Here is a 16395-nt window from a genome sequence, read left to right on the forward strand (position 1 = left end):
CGGGGATGCGCTTCCACGCATGCACCGCGCGATTCCGAAAGCCCGCCTCCAGCCTGTTGAGGGGACTGCATTTCCTATGGTGCCCTGCGACCCCGCCCGCGCGGCGCATTTTGGGAAATGAAGTCTTTTGTCAAAGAGCTTGCCGCCCGGCTGGATCCAGGCCTTGCATCTTGGCAGATCTGAGGCGTTTAGAGGGACAAGACCCTAGATGTGGAGCCCGAGTTTGAGCGTGTGACTGATTTGATGTGGAGCGGACCTTTGAGGATCGCTGAGGGGAAACTGTGCTACAGCCTCTCGCAATCATCACAAGCTTCGTCTGCGGCCACAGCCCACCTGGGATGGGCCTGATTTGTTCCTGACCCTAGCGGACCAACCCCGGGACGGGGCGGAGTTGGAGTGTCGGGGGACGGGGAGGTCAGGCTACCCGACCTGGGGGCAAACCGAGCGGAGTGTTGAGGACGGTGTCTAGAGTTCAAAGGTCAGAGGTCAATGCCGCTAGTTGCTGTCGGGGGTCGAAAGTCGGAGGGGTGCTAAGGAGGGACTCAGGTAGAGACTGAATAGTCAGGGTACAGACTTGTGGGAAAGGGACTTGGAGGGAGAAGAAGCAAGGGCTGAGAGGTCGGCTAGTGCCAGGAGAGGCGGGGAGACTTAGGAGAGAAGACAGAAGGGGAAAGGAATCCTCTAGCTATCCGTTTCTAGACCCCGGATCCGTCATTATCGATCACTTAGCCGGGCCTCCTGCAGTTGCAACCCTCAGTTGTCCGCAGGGTGAGGAGATGGCTTCTCCCTCTAGACAGGCCCCCGTCGGAGGGTCAGGACTGCTTCGGGGGAGCCGGGCTCGTTCTTATGGAAGCCTGGTGCAGTCTGCCTGCTCCCCAGTGAGGGAAAGACGACTGGAGCATCAGCTGGCGCCTGGAGACACCCTGGCTGGACTAGCACTCAAATACGGGGTGACGGTGAGTCTCGCAGGATTGGAACTTAGAAGAGATTTATTCCTCAGGGGAATGTAGCGGCCCTCTGGGCAACTTCCCCTGAAATTTTCCTAGTTGTATCTAAATTAACTAATTGTGATACATTGTGATAGAAGTCCGGCCCACCTTTACCTTTTTGTTTGTTTTCCCATCTCAGTGTTGCACTGTCTGGTTGGGACAGATTTTGTGTCACTATCCCAGCGGAGGGGAGCAGCTCCTCTTTATTCCGCCAGTCACTGTACCAAAGACTTTACATCCATTAGCCCATTTGATCCTCACATCCCTATCAAGCATACAATCATTGTCCCCTTTTTAGAGATGAAGAAACTGAGACTTAGACTGGTTAACCAGTTTGACCAAGGTCAAATAACTAATAAGTGTTGGAGTGAAACAATTCAAACAGGTCTGTCTGATTCCAAAGCCCATACTATTAACCACATAGAAATTTTAATTGAGAGTGATTAAACATTTACAGGAAATAATGGAGAGCTGGTTTGGATCCCTGAGTTCCTTAAGTGCCTGTCTCTTCTTGTTCTTTTTCCCTCCTCAGTGTTCTGTCTTCTTTTCAGGAAAGTGGCCTCCTTGGTGCAAAACAGGTACTCTCTATGCCAAGCATCTCAGGTCATGCATAGGGTATATTTGGTAGGAGTAAAAATATATTGCTTTAGAGTTAATGAGGATTTCTTTTCCACATCCTGTTGAATTTAGCCAACATTTTTATGCTTGGTATGTTTAAAGCACTGTGATAACCATCTTAGGAGATAGAAACGTCTATGTATAGTTGCTGCCCTCTTGTAATGTACAGTCTAGTGAGAAGTACACAGGGACACAAATAATGATCGTAGGTGATAGAAGGTGGTGAGTTTGTAGAGGTGTTAACAAAGAGTGAGAAATCAGGAAAGAAGATTAATTTTTATTTGGAAGGGGACATTAGTGCAGATTTTAAGGGAGCCATCATGATGGGCCTTGAAAAACTTACAAGTTCCTTCCTCTATGCTCTTCTCTATAAACCTATGTGATCCAGTGGTTTACACCTTCTACATCTTTGTCTTTCCAATAGCCTATACTCTCTTTAAGGGACGGAACTATTTCCTTTCAATTTTATATCTCTAGAACCTGGCATAGTGCCCAGCACAAAGAGGCTCAATAGATGTTTTTTGAATGAATGAAAGTATGGCTAAGATTTCTACCCATGGAGACTGGGAGTATAGGAAAGTAAGCATTTGAAGCAGAGGGATTGCCTATCCAAAGGAAGTGGATATGAAAGTATTGAGCAGCCCTTTCATCCCAGCAGAGGCTCAGAGGCTGTGCAATGAAGGGACCTGTGCTGCTAGTGAATCAATAATTTTTTCTGAGGTTTCTTGCAGCCCTGTACCTTTCTGAGAACAGAAAAGCTCTATGGCCTAGTGAAGAAGTGTTCTGGGCTCTGGCCTCATCCTGCTGCTTACTAGTTGAGTGACTGAATAGTCAATCACTTCCCCTGCCTGGGTCCTCAGTTTCCTCACCATTTGTAAAATGAGGAAGATGTATCAAATAAAAAACTTAGGTAAATAAATTACCTAAGTTATTACCTACCGATCATTTAAGGAACCCTTAGTATGTGCCAAGCTCTGTATATTATCTCATATTATCTCCTTAAACCTTTATGAGGTAAGTGTAACTATTTCCATTTAAAGATAAGGAATAATGAATTACTGTGTTGTACACCTGAAACTAATATAATATTGTAAGTCAATTTTACTTCGATGAAAACATTTTTTAAAGATAAGGAGGCTGAAGCTTAGGGAGATAACTTGCTATGACTATGTACAACTAGTCTAATTAGTAGAGCTAGAATTCAGACCAGGTTCTCTCATTCTCAAATCCTCACTTTGAATTGCTCTATTAAACTGACTAGATTCTAATGGGCTTTCTATCTCTTGGTTTGATGGAAGTGGAACATTCTCTCCTTATATATACTTCTAGGAAATCATAAAAGCAATGGAAAGTTCACAGATTAATTCATATCATCTTGGAACTAGGAGGGACCTAGGATATTATCTAGGAAAAATAAAATTAATAGCATCAAAGCACTTGGCAAAGTAAAAGTACAAAACTACAAACCACTTTTAACTTTTTTTATTTTTCACATTTATCTGGTTTTATTTTTAAACTCTTTATAGTATAAAACTTTATTAGTCAAGTTTATTATAGTAGTCTTACCCCAGGGTGGAAACAGCTTTGATATTTGACAGATATAAGAATTATGATTTCTCAAACTGGTGCCAATATGGAATGGATTTTTAGTAAAACTGGCTGCCTGGCCTCTGATAATAAAATACTGATACAGTATATCTGTGGATTCTGGATTTTATTACCTAGTTTATTTACTCATAAAGCATTCATGAGCTTCTGCTGTGTGCCAAGCTTGTGCAATGCTGAGGAGTGTCTTAGGGATACAGAGACAGCAAGTCACCAACCCTGCCCTTAAAGGACTCACAGTTTGGGCAAGACAAATAGGCAAAAAGGTGACTAACAATATAATAGGGTACGTATTATTACAACAATACTGACAGTATGCATTGGGAACCTTGAAGAAGATAACACAAAGGCAGTGATAGTTGAGGAGAAGCTTTCCAGGCAGAGAAGGGAATAATGGAGATGCAGTCCAGGCAGATAAAGACACAAAAGTGTGAAAGATCATGAAATGTTGGAAGAAAAGTGAAAAGTTTGGGATGGCAAAAATATATAAGTGGCAGAAGAAGGAAGATGTGAGTGGACATCCTAGGGGGGCTAGATTGAGAACACCCTTCAATGCTAATTTTATCTCGGAGTCAGTGGGGAGCTGTAGGAAGTTTATAAGCAGAGTAGGGGGTTTATCAGATTAATTTTTTTAGAAAGACAGATGTCAGCAAGGTGGAGGATAAGTAGAAATGGAGAGAAGGGCAGTTGAAGAATTGTTACAATACCCAGATGAGAAACATTAAGAGTCTGTTGTTCTAAATCGATGGCAGTAAATGTGAAGATGAGATTAGATGTGAGAGAGGGTTTTGCAGCATTTTTGTTTACCTGCTGGGTATGGGTGGTGAAGGTAAAGTGTGAGTTGAGGATGACACTGATATTTCTACCTTGGAAGGCAGGTAGATACAGATGGTGATGCCAGTCATTATGTTCAGTGATGAATAAATAGGTACTAAATAAATATTCGACCAGTGAAATTATTATAGTAAGAAAGGCATTTCCTGGAAGGAGTAAAAAGGCCCAGAATTCTAGGTCTAGCTCTGGCAATAACTTGCTAGGCAAGTAACTTAACTTCTCTGAGCCTCAGTTCCATCATCTTTAACGGATGTTCTCAAAGTGAGGTCCAGGGACCCTTTGATCCACAAGGTCAAAACTATTTTCACAGCAATAATGTCTCTTCATTCTCACTCTCTCGAGTGCATTGTGCTTTCCAGAGGCTACATGACATGTGAAATTGCAGCAGATTGAATGTAGAGGCAGATATGAGAATCCTGTTGTCTTCTATTAAGTCAGACATTAAAGTGATGTGCAAAAATGTAAAACAATGCCTCTCTTCTTGCTACATTTTTGTTGTTTTTGTTTTGGAAAATAGAATTATTTTTCATTAAAATATTTTTATTGGTGGGGAGGGGATAGCTCAGTGGGAGAGTGCCTGCTAAGCATACGTGAGGTCCTAGGTTCAATCCCCAGTACCTCCATTAAATAAACAAATAAGTAAAAACCTAATCCCCTCCCCCCCATTTAAAAAAAAGAATAAAAGCTGATATTCAAATTCATTTACTGAAAAACTTTTTTAAAAAATATTTTTGTTAACATGTAATGGTTTGTTTTTTTTAAAATAAGCGTTTTTAATTTTTTTATTTATAATACCCTTAAGTATTGATAGCTGTGATCAACATGAAGCTTTTTTCCTCAATAATTTTTAAAAATGTAAGAGTAGAGCTCAGTGGTAGAGCTCCTGCTTAGCATGCACAGGGTCCTTGGTTCAATCCCCAGTCCCTCCAGTAAATAAACAAATAAGTAAAAACCTAATCCCCTCCCCCCAAAAAGAAAAAAAATAAATAAAAATAAAGGGGCCCTAAGACCAAAACATATGAAAACTTCTGACCAATAAAATAGGGATACTATCAACCCGTTGTAGTTTTGGTTGTTATAAGATTGGAAGAGACTTTGTATGATCACTTTAATAGGCATGAGATGCTGTACAAATAATGAGCTGAATCAGTATTACTGTCATTAATTGTGGTAACTTTTTTTTAAAGATGGAACAGATTAAGCGTGCAAACCGCCTTTATACTAATGACTCCATCTTCCTGAAGAAAACCCTCTACATCCCCATCCTGACAGAGCCCAGAGACCTGTTCAATGGTTTGGATTCTGAGGAAGAGAAGGATGGAGAAGAGGTACAGCCAAGTAAGGATGAAGTTTGGCCACACTCAGCTGAGAGGAAGAAACAAGAGACAGGTTTGGGACATGCCAATGGTGAAGTCCTTCCCATGCCTGGCCAGGAGCCCCCGACTCCCATCCATGACCTCTCTGCCTCTGATTTCCTTAAGAAGCTTGATTCACAGATCAGCCTGTCAAAGAAGGCTGCTACCCAGAAGCTGAAAAAAGGGAAAAGTGGGTGAGTCTTGAATGATTCCTTTTAAATCCCTCCATAGACTTCTCTGTACTTCCAACCTTAGCTGACCAGACACGAAGTAGGTAAACACAGTGTCACTGGAAGCCTGGTGAAGCCTTTTCCTCCAGGTCACCCCAAGGCAATGAGCAGAGCCTATGGCTACTGCAGTGGGCAGAGGCACTGGGAAATGGCTCTGTGTTCTCACTGCACTGATGATCCACGAAAGGAGCATTAGGGTTGGTATTTATTGAGAGGGTATCGAGGCTCCATCTTAAAGTAACCAGCACATGTTTATTAGGAGAGGAGGACAGCTTCCTGTGTACCTGTTCACTCGGCCAGTCTCAGGCTCTTCCCCTGATCTGTCACTCTTTCCCCGCTTTTCTCACCTGCAGGGTACCTGGGGAGGATTCAGGTCTTCACCTGAGCTCTCCTCGGATGCAGCAACGAGCAGTCCTGGGTCCTGTGCCGCTGACCCGGACCTCTCGGACCCAGACACTTCGGGACCAGGAGGATGAAATCTTCAAACTCTGATGTCCCCAGAAATGATTGAGAGAAGCAAGATGTTGAAGGAGCAACTTGAGGGGGAGAGGAGCCTGAGGTGAGGCTCAAGAACATGGCTTCCCAGCCCAGCTCCCTTACTCCTGCCATCTTCCCAGCCTCCTTGTCCATCCAGAGTTACTTGGCCTGGAGCAGTTCTACTGGCAAGGGTAGGGGATGGGAATTAGACCCCTTCTCAGTTCTTGGGCTGAATCTAGCATTGGCCTTTAGATTCAAAAGGCTCTTTTAACATCCCTGCTGCCTTTCCCACCCGTTTCACCATCCCTTGGCCTTAGAGCAGGGAGGCAGGGACTCACCTGGCCCCCAACTTCCTCCCCATCTCCAACTGTGTTACCTAATTTATTTGGTGCTATTTTGAAGTAATATTTATTTGCTGTATCTTATTCTTTCCCACTCTTAGTTGAAAAATGGGATTTCTAGATCCTTGGGGTGAGGGGAACCCCAGAACAGTGAGTGAGCCAGTGACTGCTGGCTCCCGACCTTTCCCACCTTCCCCAACCGTGTTATTGAGAATGGGTGTCGGTGATCTAGCCCCAGTGCAGGGAATGGCAGATGGTGCAGGGCCTCTCCCCAGTCTCAAGACTTTGGGCTCAGTTGTAGTTAACCAGGTCACTATAACTTTTCCACAACTTTGCTTTGAGAGAAAAATGGCAATAAAGGGTCTGGAACACTCCATGTCCCCAGTTCACCCATCTAATCTGCTCCTCTGTTCAGCCTGTGTGAGGCTAAGGGACGGAGGAAGAATTGCCTTGGAGTTTAAAGAGCAGGACAGTTGTGGGAGTCTCTTTGTGATCCCCTGTCCCCACCAGAGCCTCGTGATCTATGCCTTGCTCCTCACTGCATATTTATTTGCAATTTGTAGCACTGATCTGCAGTACAGGATTTTTTGAGTTTCTTAAACAGAACAAGTAGGCAAGAGCACTCCAGTGATACTGGAAATATGCCTCAGTCTCCTGTATGGAAATGGTGAGAGGTGAGAAAGGCGGTGTTTATATACCTCTTTCCTCTGTGACGATCGTAAAATCTAAGAAGCTGGAGAGATTAAACATTGAGCTCTGTGCATGTTTTCATAGTTTTATTTCCTCTGTGAGCCTCTCCCCTGCCCTAGCCCCGTCTTCCCTGCACTCTGGAGCAGAGCCGCTGCCGCCGTCCAGGCTCTGCCTGCAGCTGAAGCTCTAGCGTGTCTCTGAGGGCCTCCTCCCCACTTCTGTCTTTAGTGTCCCCAGAGGAGTTAGGGTGGCTACGCCCCCCCTCCCCTGGTTCCAAGGACAGGGGGCTTGCCTGTTTGGAACATCCCTTATGGGGAAAACAGAGATCCAGGTTTCACTTCATCTTTTTCAGGCAGCTTTGTTTCCTGTCTAGGGGCTGGACTGGGAGAGAGGCCTCAACCCTCAGCATGGCTTCTTCTCCACCCGCACTTTGGGGGCGGGGTGGACTCAGTCAAAAACACTCTTGGGAAGGACTGAAGCCTGGGGCTGAAAAGCATTAGTGCAGAGGAGCAGGGTTAGAAAGCCCATTGTCTGTGGTTCTCTCAGTCAGCCATTTTGCCAAGAAGGACCGCGCTGGGCCGCGGGCCCTCAGAGCTTCCCCTCGTCCAGCAGCTTCCTGAGCCCGTCGCAGAGCCGGCCGAGGTGCTGCGTGAAGTCAGGCCCGTAGAGGGCCGTGAGCAGCCCGGGGTCAGAGAAGTGGTCGAACACGTGGCGGATGCGGCCGTGAGACTTGGGCGTGAGGTGGGGCGCCACCAGGTCCAGCAGCATGTCCCGGCACTCGGCCAGCAGGCCAGCCAGCACGGCGGCCTCGAAGGTGAAGTCCACCTCGCCGAAGCTGAGCGCTGTCATGGCGCCCTGGCGCAGCTTCTGGCGGAAGCGGGTGGCCAGGGCCAGCTCCCCGGGGCCGAAGCAGCCGCTGCGGTGCAGCACGGCCACCTTGACGGCCACCTTGATCAGGTCCTTGATCACCCGCTGCGCCTGGGGCCGGCTGTGTGTGTACTCTTTGGACACACGGTAGAGCTCATCGAGCACCTGGCTGCTCGTCTCATCGATGAAGAGATGAGCCACAGACCGACCCGCCATCTTACTCAGTAGCTTCTTCTCGGCCTGCAGGACCAGACTCTTGGAACTGAAGGACTCCATGGCTCCTGGGAGGGGGTGGGGAGGTGAGGTATGGGGTCAGTCACTAGAAGAAAGGCCACAGGCTTCCTTAGAAAGAGAGAAATGGCTTTTCCCCTTTCTGTCTCTGGTTTCTGTCTCATCATCATCTTTGTCATCTTTTTCCCCCTGGGTCCCCTCAGCCCTCTGTGCCTTGTTCCCATTTTCCCCTTTAGTACTGTGGGAAATCTTGATCTCTAAAACAGCCTCGAGGAGCAGTCCTAGCTTTGGCTGGAGGACTGAAGGTGCACAGGAGGCTAGCCCACCACCAGTTAAGACCTAAGGGGAAGTAAGCTGTTGCTACTACTGCGGAGCAGACAAAGCTACCTGGCAGGTAGCTCTCACAGCTGCCATTTTTGGACGCTGACTGGGTACCATACATCTATGGGCTCTAGGTTTTACTGTCCTTGTTTTACAGCTGAGCAAACTGAGGCTTACATTAGATAATGTATCCAAGCTCGAGCACAACTGGTTTCCTAACTCCAGAAGCCGGTGTCAGCTGGTGTGCTGTACTGCCTTACACAGGTGAGAGATACAGCGGTCCCGGGAGTCCTGATAAAGATAATAACTAACATTTATTGAGAACCTACTATATGCCAGGCGCTCTATGTGAAATATCTTGGTCTTCCTAACTCTTTGTAAGGTAGGTATCCCCAATTTGCAGTGAGAAAAATGAAGCTAAGAGAAATTAAGCAACTTGACTAAAGTCACTAGCAAATGATAAAAGTGGGCTTTGAACCAAAGAATCAAAAGAAACCTCCTTCCCTGGAATGTTCCCGGTGAGGCTGAAGCGCAGTGAGGAACCCTGAGAGACAGGCCCTCAGGGCAGTCCTAGAGAACTCAGGGCCTCTGCTGCGACTGAGCTGAGGACCCCCGGCGGCCCGTCAGCTGCATGTGTCCAGGGCGTGCTCCCCATGGTCCTCGCCTGTGCCGGTTCTGCTTGTTTTGCTTCTTACTTCCCCCTCCCCTGCTCTGCAGGATGTGGCTGTGACCGCAGTGAGGAGCAGCCTCGCCCTCTCCCCCAACCAAAATGGGAGTCTGAAGAGGCAGGGGAGGTGGGTGGCCGGGGGGGTTCTACCCCGGCCGAATCAGTCCTCTGGGAACCTGGAACCTCGCTCTGCTCCGGGCTTTGGTGGGGGCTTTCAGAACCACGCTCCATGGCCGGAAGAGGAGATTGCTCCATGTGAGCCTGCCTTCCTCCTTGGCCTTCCTGTTACCCAGCTCTCACTGTCCCCGATGCCATCTCACATTTGCTCCACTGTCTTCTCCTTCTCTCCCTGTTTCAGTCTCCCTTTTTCTCTTGCCTGGCCTGCCCTGTGATCCTCTGGCCATGCTCTCCCTCTGTGCCATGCTCTCCCTCTGGCCCTTGTGTCTATCTCCATGTCTCCGAAGGTTTTGCATCTCTCAGTAGCCTGTCACATACCCATATCCATTGTCATCCCTCAGCCCTGCCCCCACCCACCCTGAACCACGTCTTTCTTTCTGAGGCTGCCTTGCCCCAGGAAAAAAACTGAGCTGGACCTCCCCACTGGGGACTCAAGAATTCTATCAAATGAGAGTCTCACAATATGGAAAACTCAGGCTGACAGAGCTGGGACTCTTCTGCCACCATCACCCTTATAGCCTACCCTTCTATCATTGCCGGTCCCTCACCTGCTGTCCCCTGGGTGCCAGTCTTGCCTTGGATGTTCCGGGAGAGCTGACAGAATGGAGAAGCTCCTAAGTGAGAGGCCCTTTGGCCTAGCTCCACCTCCAAGCCCCGCCTCCCTGCTCTGTGCTCAACCTCCGGTTCATCACACTGTCACCCAGGTCTATGTCCCGAGAGTCTCCTAGAAATAAGACAGAGGTCCAAAGGAATACCACTCTGTAGGAAATAGGCTTGATCCTTTGAGGTGAGAAGGAGGGTTGCACATCCCTTGCTCCCAAATCATTTGTCTGCTTCTTTCTTTCCTTGTTGTCCAATTCCTTGAGACTTTGTTTCTCCTTGTATTTCTGTGGTAATGGGGAAAATGTTAAGTACAAATTGCCGGGGTGGGGATCAGTGGGGCAAGTTCTGAAGTTTGAACTGAACTTAGACTGGGGATACCAGAGGCAGGTTAGAGATGAGCAGGTCTGAGTGTGTCCCTTGGAGTCTCCAGGGAAGGGTGATGCATGGGGCATTACTGCAAGAATGTGTTTCCAGTGCCTGCCCAGCTGAGGGTGTCTACACCCTTAATACTGGGGAGAAGAAGGTGCTGGGGTCAGGGCGGCCGAACCAGATATGACCAGCAGGTGTCAGCACATCACTGAACCATTAAACAAGCTTACTGTGCTTTGTAGCTGCTAACAGGATACAAAAATGAAGGTAAGTCACAGTTCTTGCATGAGGCAAAATTATTTACCATCAACAATCTTGTAAGCCTGGTCAGGGAGAGAAATGGAAGCACACATAACTGTAATACACGCCAAATGATGGCTTTAGCTTTAATAGAAGTTTAAGGAATTATGAGAGTAAAAAGCAATTTAGATTCTTTCTGATAGGAGGGCTGAAGAAGTAGACTTAGAAGGATGGATTTAACTACTTAATAGGCAGAATGTGGAAGAAATGCTTCTCAGATAATGGGGATAAGCATGAGCCACCCAGCAAATAAAGATAATACAGGGCACATTCAGGAAGTGGTGATTTATTCTGTATGTCTGGAGCATAGGTTGTTTGAAAAAGAAGTGAAGGGGGAAAAAGACCAGATCATGGAAGGCTTTAAAGGAGTTGTTCAAGGCCTCAGGCTTTTGCTGTAGAGAGAAGGGAGACATCAAAGATTTTTGATCAGGGGAGTGAAATCATTAGCACAGTGGGAATGGGTTAGAGGCTCCAGTAAATTTTGAGCTGAGCGAAGGGCGTGCTTAGAAGGAAGTGATCAGTGGTATAGCTTGCTTAAGCACAGGATGAGAACCAATGAGAGACTTTGGGATCTGGTGATTTTATGAGAAGTTCTAGCAGGCAGGGGAGAATTGGAAAGTTATCTGGCTGTGAGAAGTTGAAGAGTAAGTTGAAGTTAAGAAGTTGAGGCAGCCAGCATACCACTGACCCTGCTGGCTCTCCAGTGGCTCTCCTTGGAGACAGTGGTTGGGTCTTTGTTCGTTTCTTTCTCCTACCTCTCTCAGCCCAGGGTCCAGATCTGAGGGTCCTTGATACAGGTTGGATTGGGAAATGTGAACAACTCCTTTAAGGAGTGTGGTGGTAGAGGGATGAAGAGAAATGGAAAGATAGGTTAAGGGGATGGGGAGCTGGACTGAGAGAGGAACTATTTTTAGTTTGGAGTTTGAGGACATTTGTAGGCTGAGACAAAGGAGCCGGTGGAGAGGGAGGCTTAGAAAATGTAAAGGAGAGGAGGTAATGTTTATGGAGCAAGGTGTGGGGGCAGATGGAAAAGAATGAACTGTGAGTTCAGGGGAGGGAAGTGAGAGGAGAGAGCAGGCCATGCCGTTTGTTGGGTGCACTCCGCTAGATCGTATATAAATATCTCATTTCATTCCCTGATACCTTTATGAATTACATGCACTGCATCCTTTTTGCTGATGAAAAACACTAAGGCTTAAAGAGATTAGATAACCTGACCCCAAATTAGAGAGCTAAGTAATGACAGGCTGAGAACCTTGTGATTCCCAAGCCTCTGCTTTTTTTTGATAATGAACGTGGCAGTATTCTACTCCTGTACGCTCTGTCACTTTACTGATCATGCACCCGGGGACAGTAGTAGGTGGCACTGCCAAAATCACAGGAAAAGTACAAGTCCTTTTTAAAAGAAATGCATAATCTAATTGGAAGATAAGAAGAGTGAAAATACAAGTAGATGTAAATACACTAATACCTTCCGAATCCAGAATTCTGCCGCCAGCTCCTTGCCTGTTTACCTCTCCAGCTTCACCTTGTGCTCTGCTCTAGCCATCCTGTAATTCTCTCAGCTCCTCCAGTACTCAGCATGGTTGGCTTCTCTCTCTCCCTCTCCTTCTACCTCTTCCTGTGCTCTAGACTTTCCCGCTTCTCATCTCTCTTCCCGTGCATACCTCTTCCCTGCCCTGTTAATTCCTACCCATCCTTCAGGCCTCAGCTGGAAAGTCGTATGAAGCCGTCATGACTGGGAAGCCATCATGACTCCCTAAACTACATTAGATCCTCTGTTAGGTAGTCCTGTAGAGCTGCAAACCTCCCCTATTATGACAGTCACTCTTCATTGTAATTTGTGACTTTATTAACTGCCTCTATACCAGACTGTAAACGCCATGAGGGCAGGGATTATACTTTAGTGCCTGGCATGACTGTGCTCAATAAATATTTGCTGGAAAAAAAAAATTCAAAACACATCCAAGAACTAGCAGAGAAGGGGAAATGGTAGCAACGTAAGAGTTACATATTATGTTATTGGCTTCACTCATGTGGAAGTCTTTCTTTTATTTTCTTTTAATCTATACCTATTTCTAGTAATCTTCTCTGAGCCCACAGCATATAATCAGTAGCAAATCAAAAGAGGAAAGAGGAGCTTTCAGAAACAAGACCACCGGTGAGAATTAACACAGATAGCAAGAGGAGGCTAGGAAAACGGAAAAGCAGACAGTTGGAAATTGCAGCGTTGCTGGCCCTGTAGAGGATGAGCAAACGGTATCAACTACACATACTCTAGACCTTGGGGTCCTCACTGTTGTCCTGGACAAAAGTTCACAGTGCTTCCTCTGAGTAAGCAAAAATCTGGATAATGATGATATCTTAAATGTGTGAGGCACTTTGAGATTTACAAAACATTTCACTTACGTTATCTTACTTCATCCTGTGAGGCAGGCAGGCAGGTAAAGTGTCCACACAGAGATGACAGACTCAGCCTTAGAGATAAAGAGGTTTATCTTTGGAGGTCAGTCTATGTCTTAATGACTCCTAGTTGTGGTCTTTCCACTATATAATCCACAGGAAATTAATATCTTTCTGAATAATCCCTATTTGAAACAGTTAAAATGAAAATGTTTTGCATTTAATTGGGTAAATTCAAAGTATCTGGAAAAATACTCAGAATGGAACATTCCTATGTTTCTGCTCAGCTGAGGTTTTCCCGTAGTTGGGATCAGGACTCTCAAACCAGTTCAGGAAGAGAGAGTTGAGTGTGATTTGAAGCAGTCAAGCAACACTTCAGCCTGACATAGCTGAGGTAGTGCACACTTATTTCTTCCTCTACTTACTATATTCCAGGCATTACGACTAAGTACTAGAGATACAAAGATAAAAGACAAGCTTCCTGTCTTTAGAGTAAGTGGTAAATACCTATGAAAAATCCAAATGAAAGTATCCAATAAGCAATTATAAAAGCGAGTTTAAAGCTCAGGAGAAAGACCAAGGTTATAGATATTTATGGTGAGCAGCACATAACTAGTTACTGTAAATCTTGGTGTGGACGATCTTGGCCAGTGCGGGTGTCTAGAGCAAGAAGAGCTAGCTCAGGATATGACCCGAGGGAACACTGACATTTAAGGAGAGATCAGAGAAGGCTGAGAAAGAGTGGCCGCATTAAGAGAAGTGAAGCCATTTATTCACTTAAAAAATATGTATCTATTAAGTCCCTAGCCTTTGTCAAGAGAAAGAAGGACCCAGGAGCCAAAAGAGGAGAGCATTTCAAGAAAGGAAGGGTCAGCAGGGCCAAATGCAAAGGATAAAAGAGGGCAAAAGGATAAAGACTGGAGAGCTGTTCATTGGATGTGACAAGGAGGCCTTTAGTGGCCTTGCTGAGAACAATCTCAGTGGAGTGATGGGGGCCAGAACTAAAATGATTGAGAAGGTGGGGAAAGGGTACAACAAGTATGGGTGGCTCTAGAAATTTAGCTGTGAAGGGAAGAGAGAAGGTGAGTGGTGGCTAAATACAGGCAAAGATCAAGGGAAATTTTAGAATTTTTTTTCTTTCAATCATGGGAGATTGTTGAGCATGTGTATATGCAGAGGGGGAAATGTCAGTAGAAAAGGAGCAGTTAGAAATGAAGGAAGGTGGGGAGGGCATAGCTCAGCGGTAGAGCATGTGCTTAGCATGCACAAGGTCCCAGGTTCAATCCCCAGTACCTCCATTAAAAAATAAATAAATCTAATTACCTCCCCCACAAGAAAAAAAGTTTTAAATGAAAAAAATTAAGGAAGGAGAAAATATTTGAAGACATATGGCATAAAACCCCTGAGTAGGAGATAGAGAGTCAGATTTATTCAACCAATGTGTTAATAGTTAATAGCTGCAATGTGATAAATGCAAAGGATACAGTGGTGAGCAAGACAGACATAGGCCTGAGTGCATGGAGCTACAGTAAAGCAGAAAGGTGTGCCTTCGACAGGCATACGACAAGCATCCTCATGTGCTGGGATGAGAGAGATGTGAGAATGCAGCTAAGTGCATCTCTAGAGGGCAAAAGGTTGGTGGAATTCCCACCTTTTAACCTCTGTTTTCTCTGAAGGTGGATGGGGTTCTGCTAAGATGAGCAAGGATACTGTGAGGAAAGGATCTTAAGAAGCAGGCATTTGGCATAGTTACTTGTAGGGATTGGGAGACGGTCATTTTCCAAGCTTGGAGATCCTGAATTTATTAAAGGCTCCAATCTGTGCAACTGTGATTTTTTTTCTCAGAAGATCCTGGGGAATAGGAAGAGAATCATTTGGTTTGTCCTTTGAAATATCTCTCAGAGTCATCCATTTCTTTCCATACCCAATGCCAGCATCCTTGTCTGACAGGCTTTCTCCCCTCATCCTTAAACTGTCCTGTTTTCTTGCTAGAAGATCTCCTTGTCTTCTTGCTGAAATACAGCATTTGACAATAACACCTTTATCTAAGAACTTAGGATTGTGAACAGCCACACCAACACCAAGTTAACAGAATACATTTCTGACTCAAAAAACACAAAAAACAAAACTTGAAACGATATCCTGTTCGTATTCCTAGCAAATTATTTTAACCTACTCACTCGGTATCCCAGGCCTTCCATAATTTGCCTCCTTCTTCCCCTGCCCTCTGCTTCTAACTAGTATCTTTTACATATCACATGGGCCCTTTTTTATCCGTGTTTCAGGTTCCATGCTCACCAAGTAAAAGCTTTTGCTGAAGCTGAAGCTGTGTTCCTCTTTGGAACACTTTCTCCTTTCTTTTGCACCAAGCCAGCTCCCACCAAAGTTCTCCCAGCCTCCGTGATAAAATATATCCACATCTTTCCCTGCTGTCACCATGAAGAACATTTATTGTTCTTTCTTTCATTTAGGAATTATGTTCAATGTAGCTTGGAGGGTTTGTTTGTTTGTTTGTTTGTTTGTTTTTTGAGACTTGGTATTGCTTTTTAAGCATTTAGTAGTTGTAAGTCTTGTTCTAATTCAAACAGATGGTCATTTTCTTAAACACTGGGACTGCATCCCACAGTGGACTGTACTTGAAGTAAGTGCTTAATATTTATTGGACTGAATTTAGATTTTAGTCGGGCCCTAAAACTTTAAATGAGTTACACCTTCATCCCCAATTCACTAATCTGTTCAATGAGCACATGTGCTAGGAGCTGGGGAGATTTCAACCTCTAAATGCCTGTATATTTTAAGGTGTCTTTCTCCTGAAACCTCTTTCCAACCTTTCAAAACAGTCCTGACTGGCCACTGAATTATCTTGGACCCAAGACTCCCAGCAATTAACCTTGTGTAAGTATTGCTCCATTGTTTCTGATTCTGTTTATCTCACTAGTTCACCTTCCGTCTCTGTCTCTGTGTTTGCATGTTTGTATCTCTTGCTTACTTACTGTGGGGCTTAGTCCAGCCAATGATGCTACCTACTCTGATCTCAGTCCAGGAAGAATTGTCCAAAAGTAGCAAACCTCTGCCCCTCCTTGCCTTCAGTCCAGAGACCAAGATGTGTGTGTCTGTAGGGGGGGTGCCCACTCAGATAAAACTATCCAAGAATGCCAATGTTTCCCATGCCACCCACTATCCTGGGAATTTTGAGAGCGCCTTTTGTCCTAGCCCCCACGCAGGGAAGAATCTTAGCAGGCAATACCAAGGTGGGAGCCAAGCAGTGCTATCTGAAGTAGCCTCATTCTTCCTCCTCACTGACATTCCTGGAATCAA

General features: G+C 45.6%; 2 protein-coding genes across 4 annotated transcripts; one reads left to right on the forward strand and one right to left on the reverse strand.

Annotated features, from left to right (window-relative positions):
• Positions 1-115: 115 nt before the first annotated feature.
• Positions 116-7212, forward strand: LYSMD1 (LysM domain containing 1). The gene is made up of 3 exons (XM_006186639.3): positions 116-956; positions 5234-5595; positions 5985-7212. Exons 1-3 carry the CDS (start codon positions 777-779, stop codon positions 6121-6123), a joined length of 681 nt encoding a protein of 226 aa, XP_006186701.1. The 5' UTR covers positions 116-776; the 3' UTR covers positions 6124-7212.
• Positions 7209-10140, reverse strand: TNFAIP8L2 (TNF alpha induced protein 8 like 2). 3 transcript variants are annotated; one of them, XM_014560790.2, is made up of 3 exons: positions 9951-10135; positions 8736-8849; positions 7209-8287 (listed from the first exon to the last, which is right to left on the reverse strand). In XM_014560790.2, the coding sequence occupies exon 3, from the start codon at positions 8280-8282 to the stop codon at positions 7728-7730; it is 555 nt and encodes a 184-aa protein (XP_014416276.1). In that variant the 5' UTR covers positions 8283-8287; positions 8736-8849; positions 9951-10135; the 3' UTR covers positions 7209-7727. The 3 variants fall into 3 exon arrangements, with proteins under 3 accessions (XP_014416276.1, XP_032320212.1, XP_006186703.1); XM_032464321.1 differs by lacking the exon at positions 8736-8849 and having other exon boundaries at positions 7209-8325; positions 9951-10140; XM_006186641.2 differs by lacking the exon at positions 8736-8849 and having other exon boundaries at positions 7211-8287.
• Between the last annotated feature and the right edge of the window lie 6255 nt (positions 10141-16395).

Source organism: Camelus ferus, chromosome 21 (genome assembly GCF_009834535.1).
Source record: "Camelus ferus isolate YT-003-E chromosome 21, BCGSAC_Cfer_1.0, whole genome shotgun sequence".
Taxonomy (NCBI): domain Eukaryota; kingdom Metazoa; phylum Chordata; class Mammalia; order Artiodactyla; family Camelidae; genus Camelus; species Camelus ferus.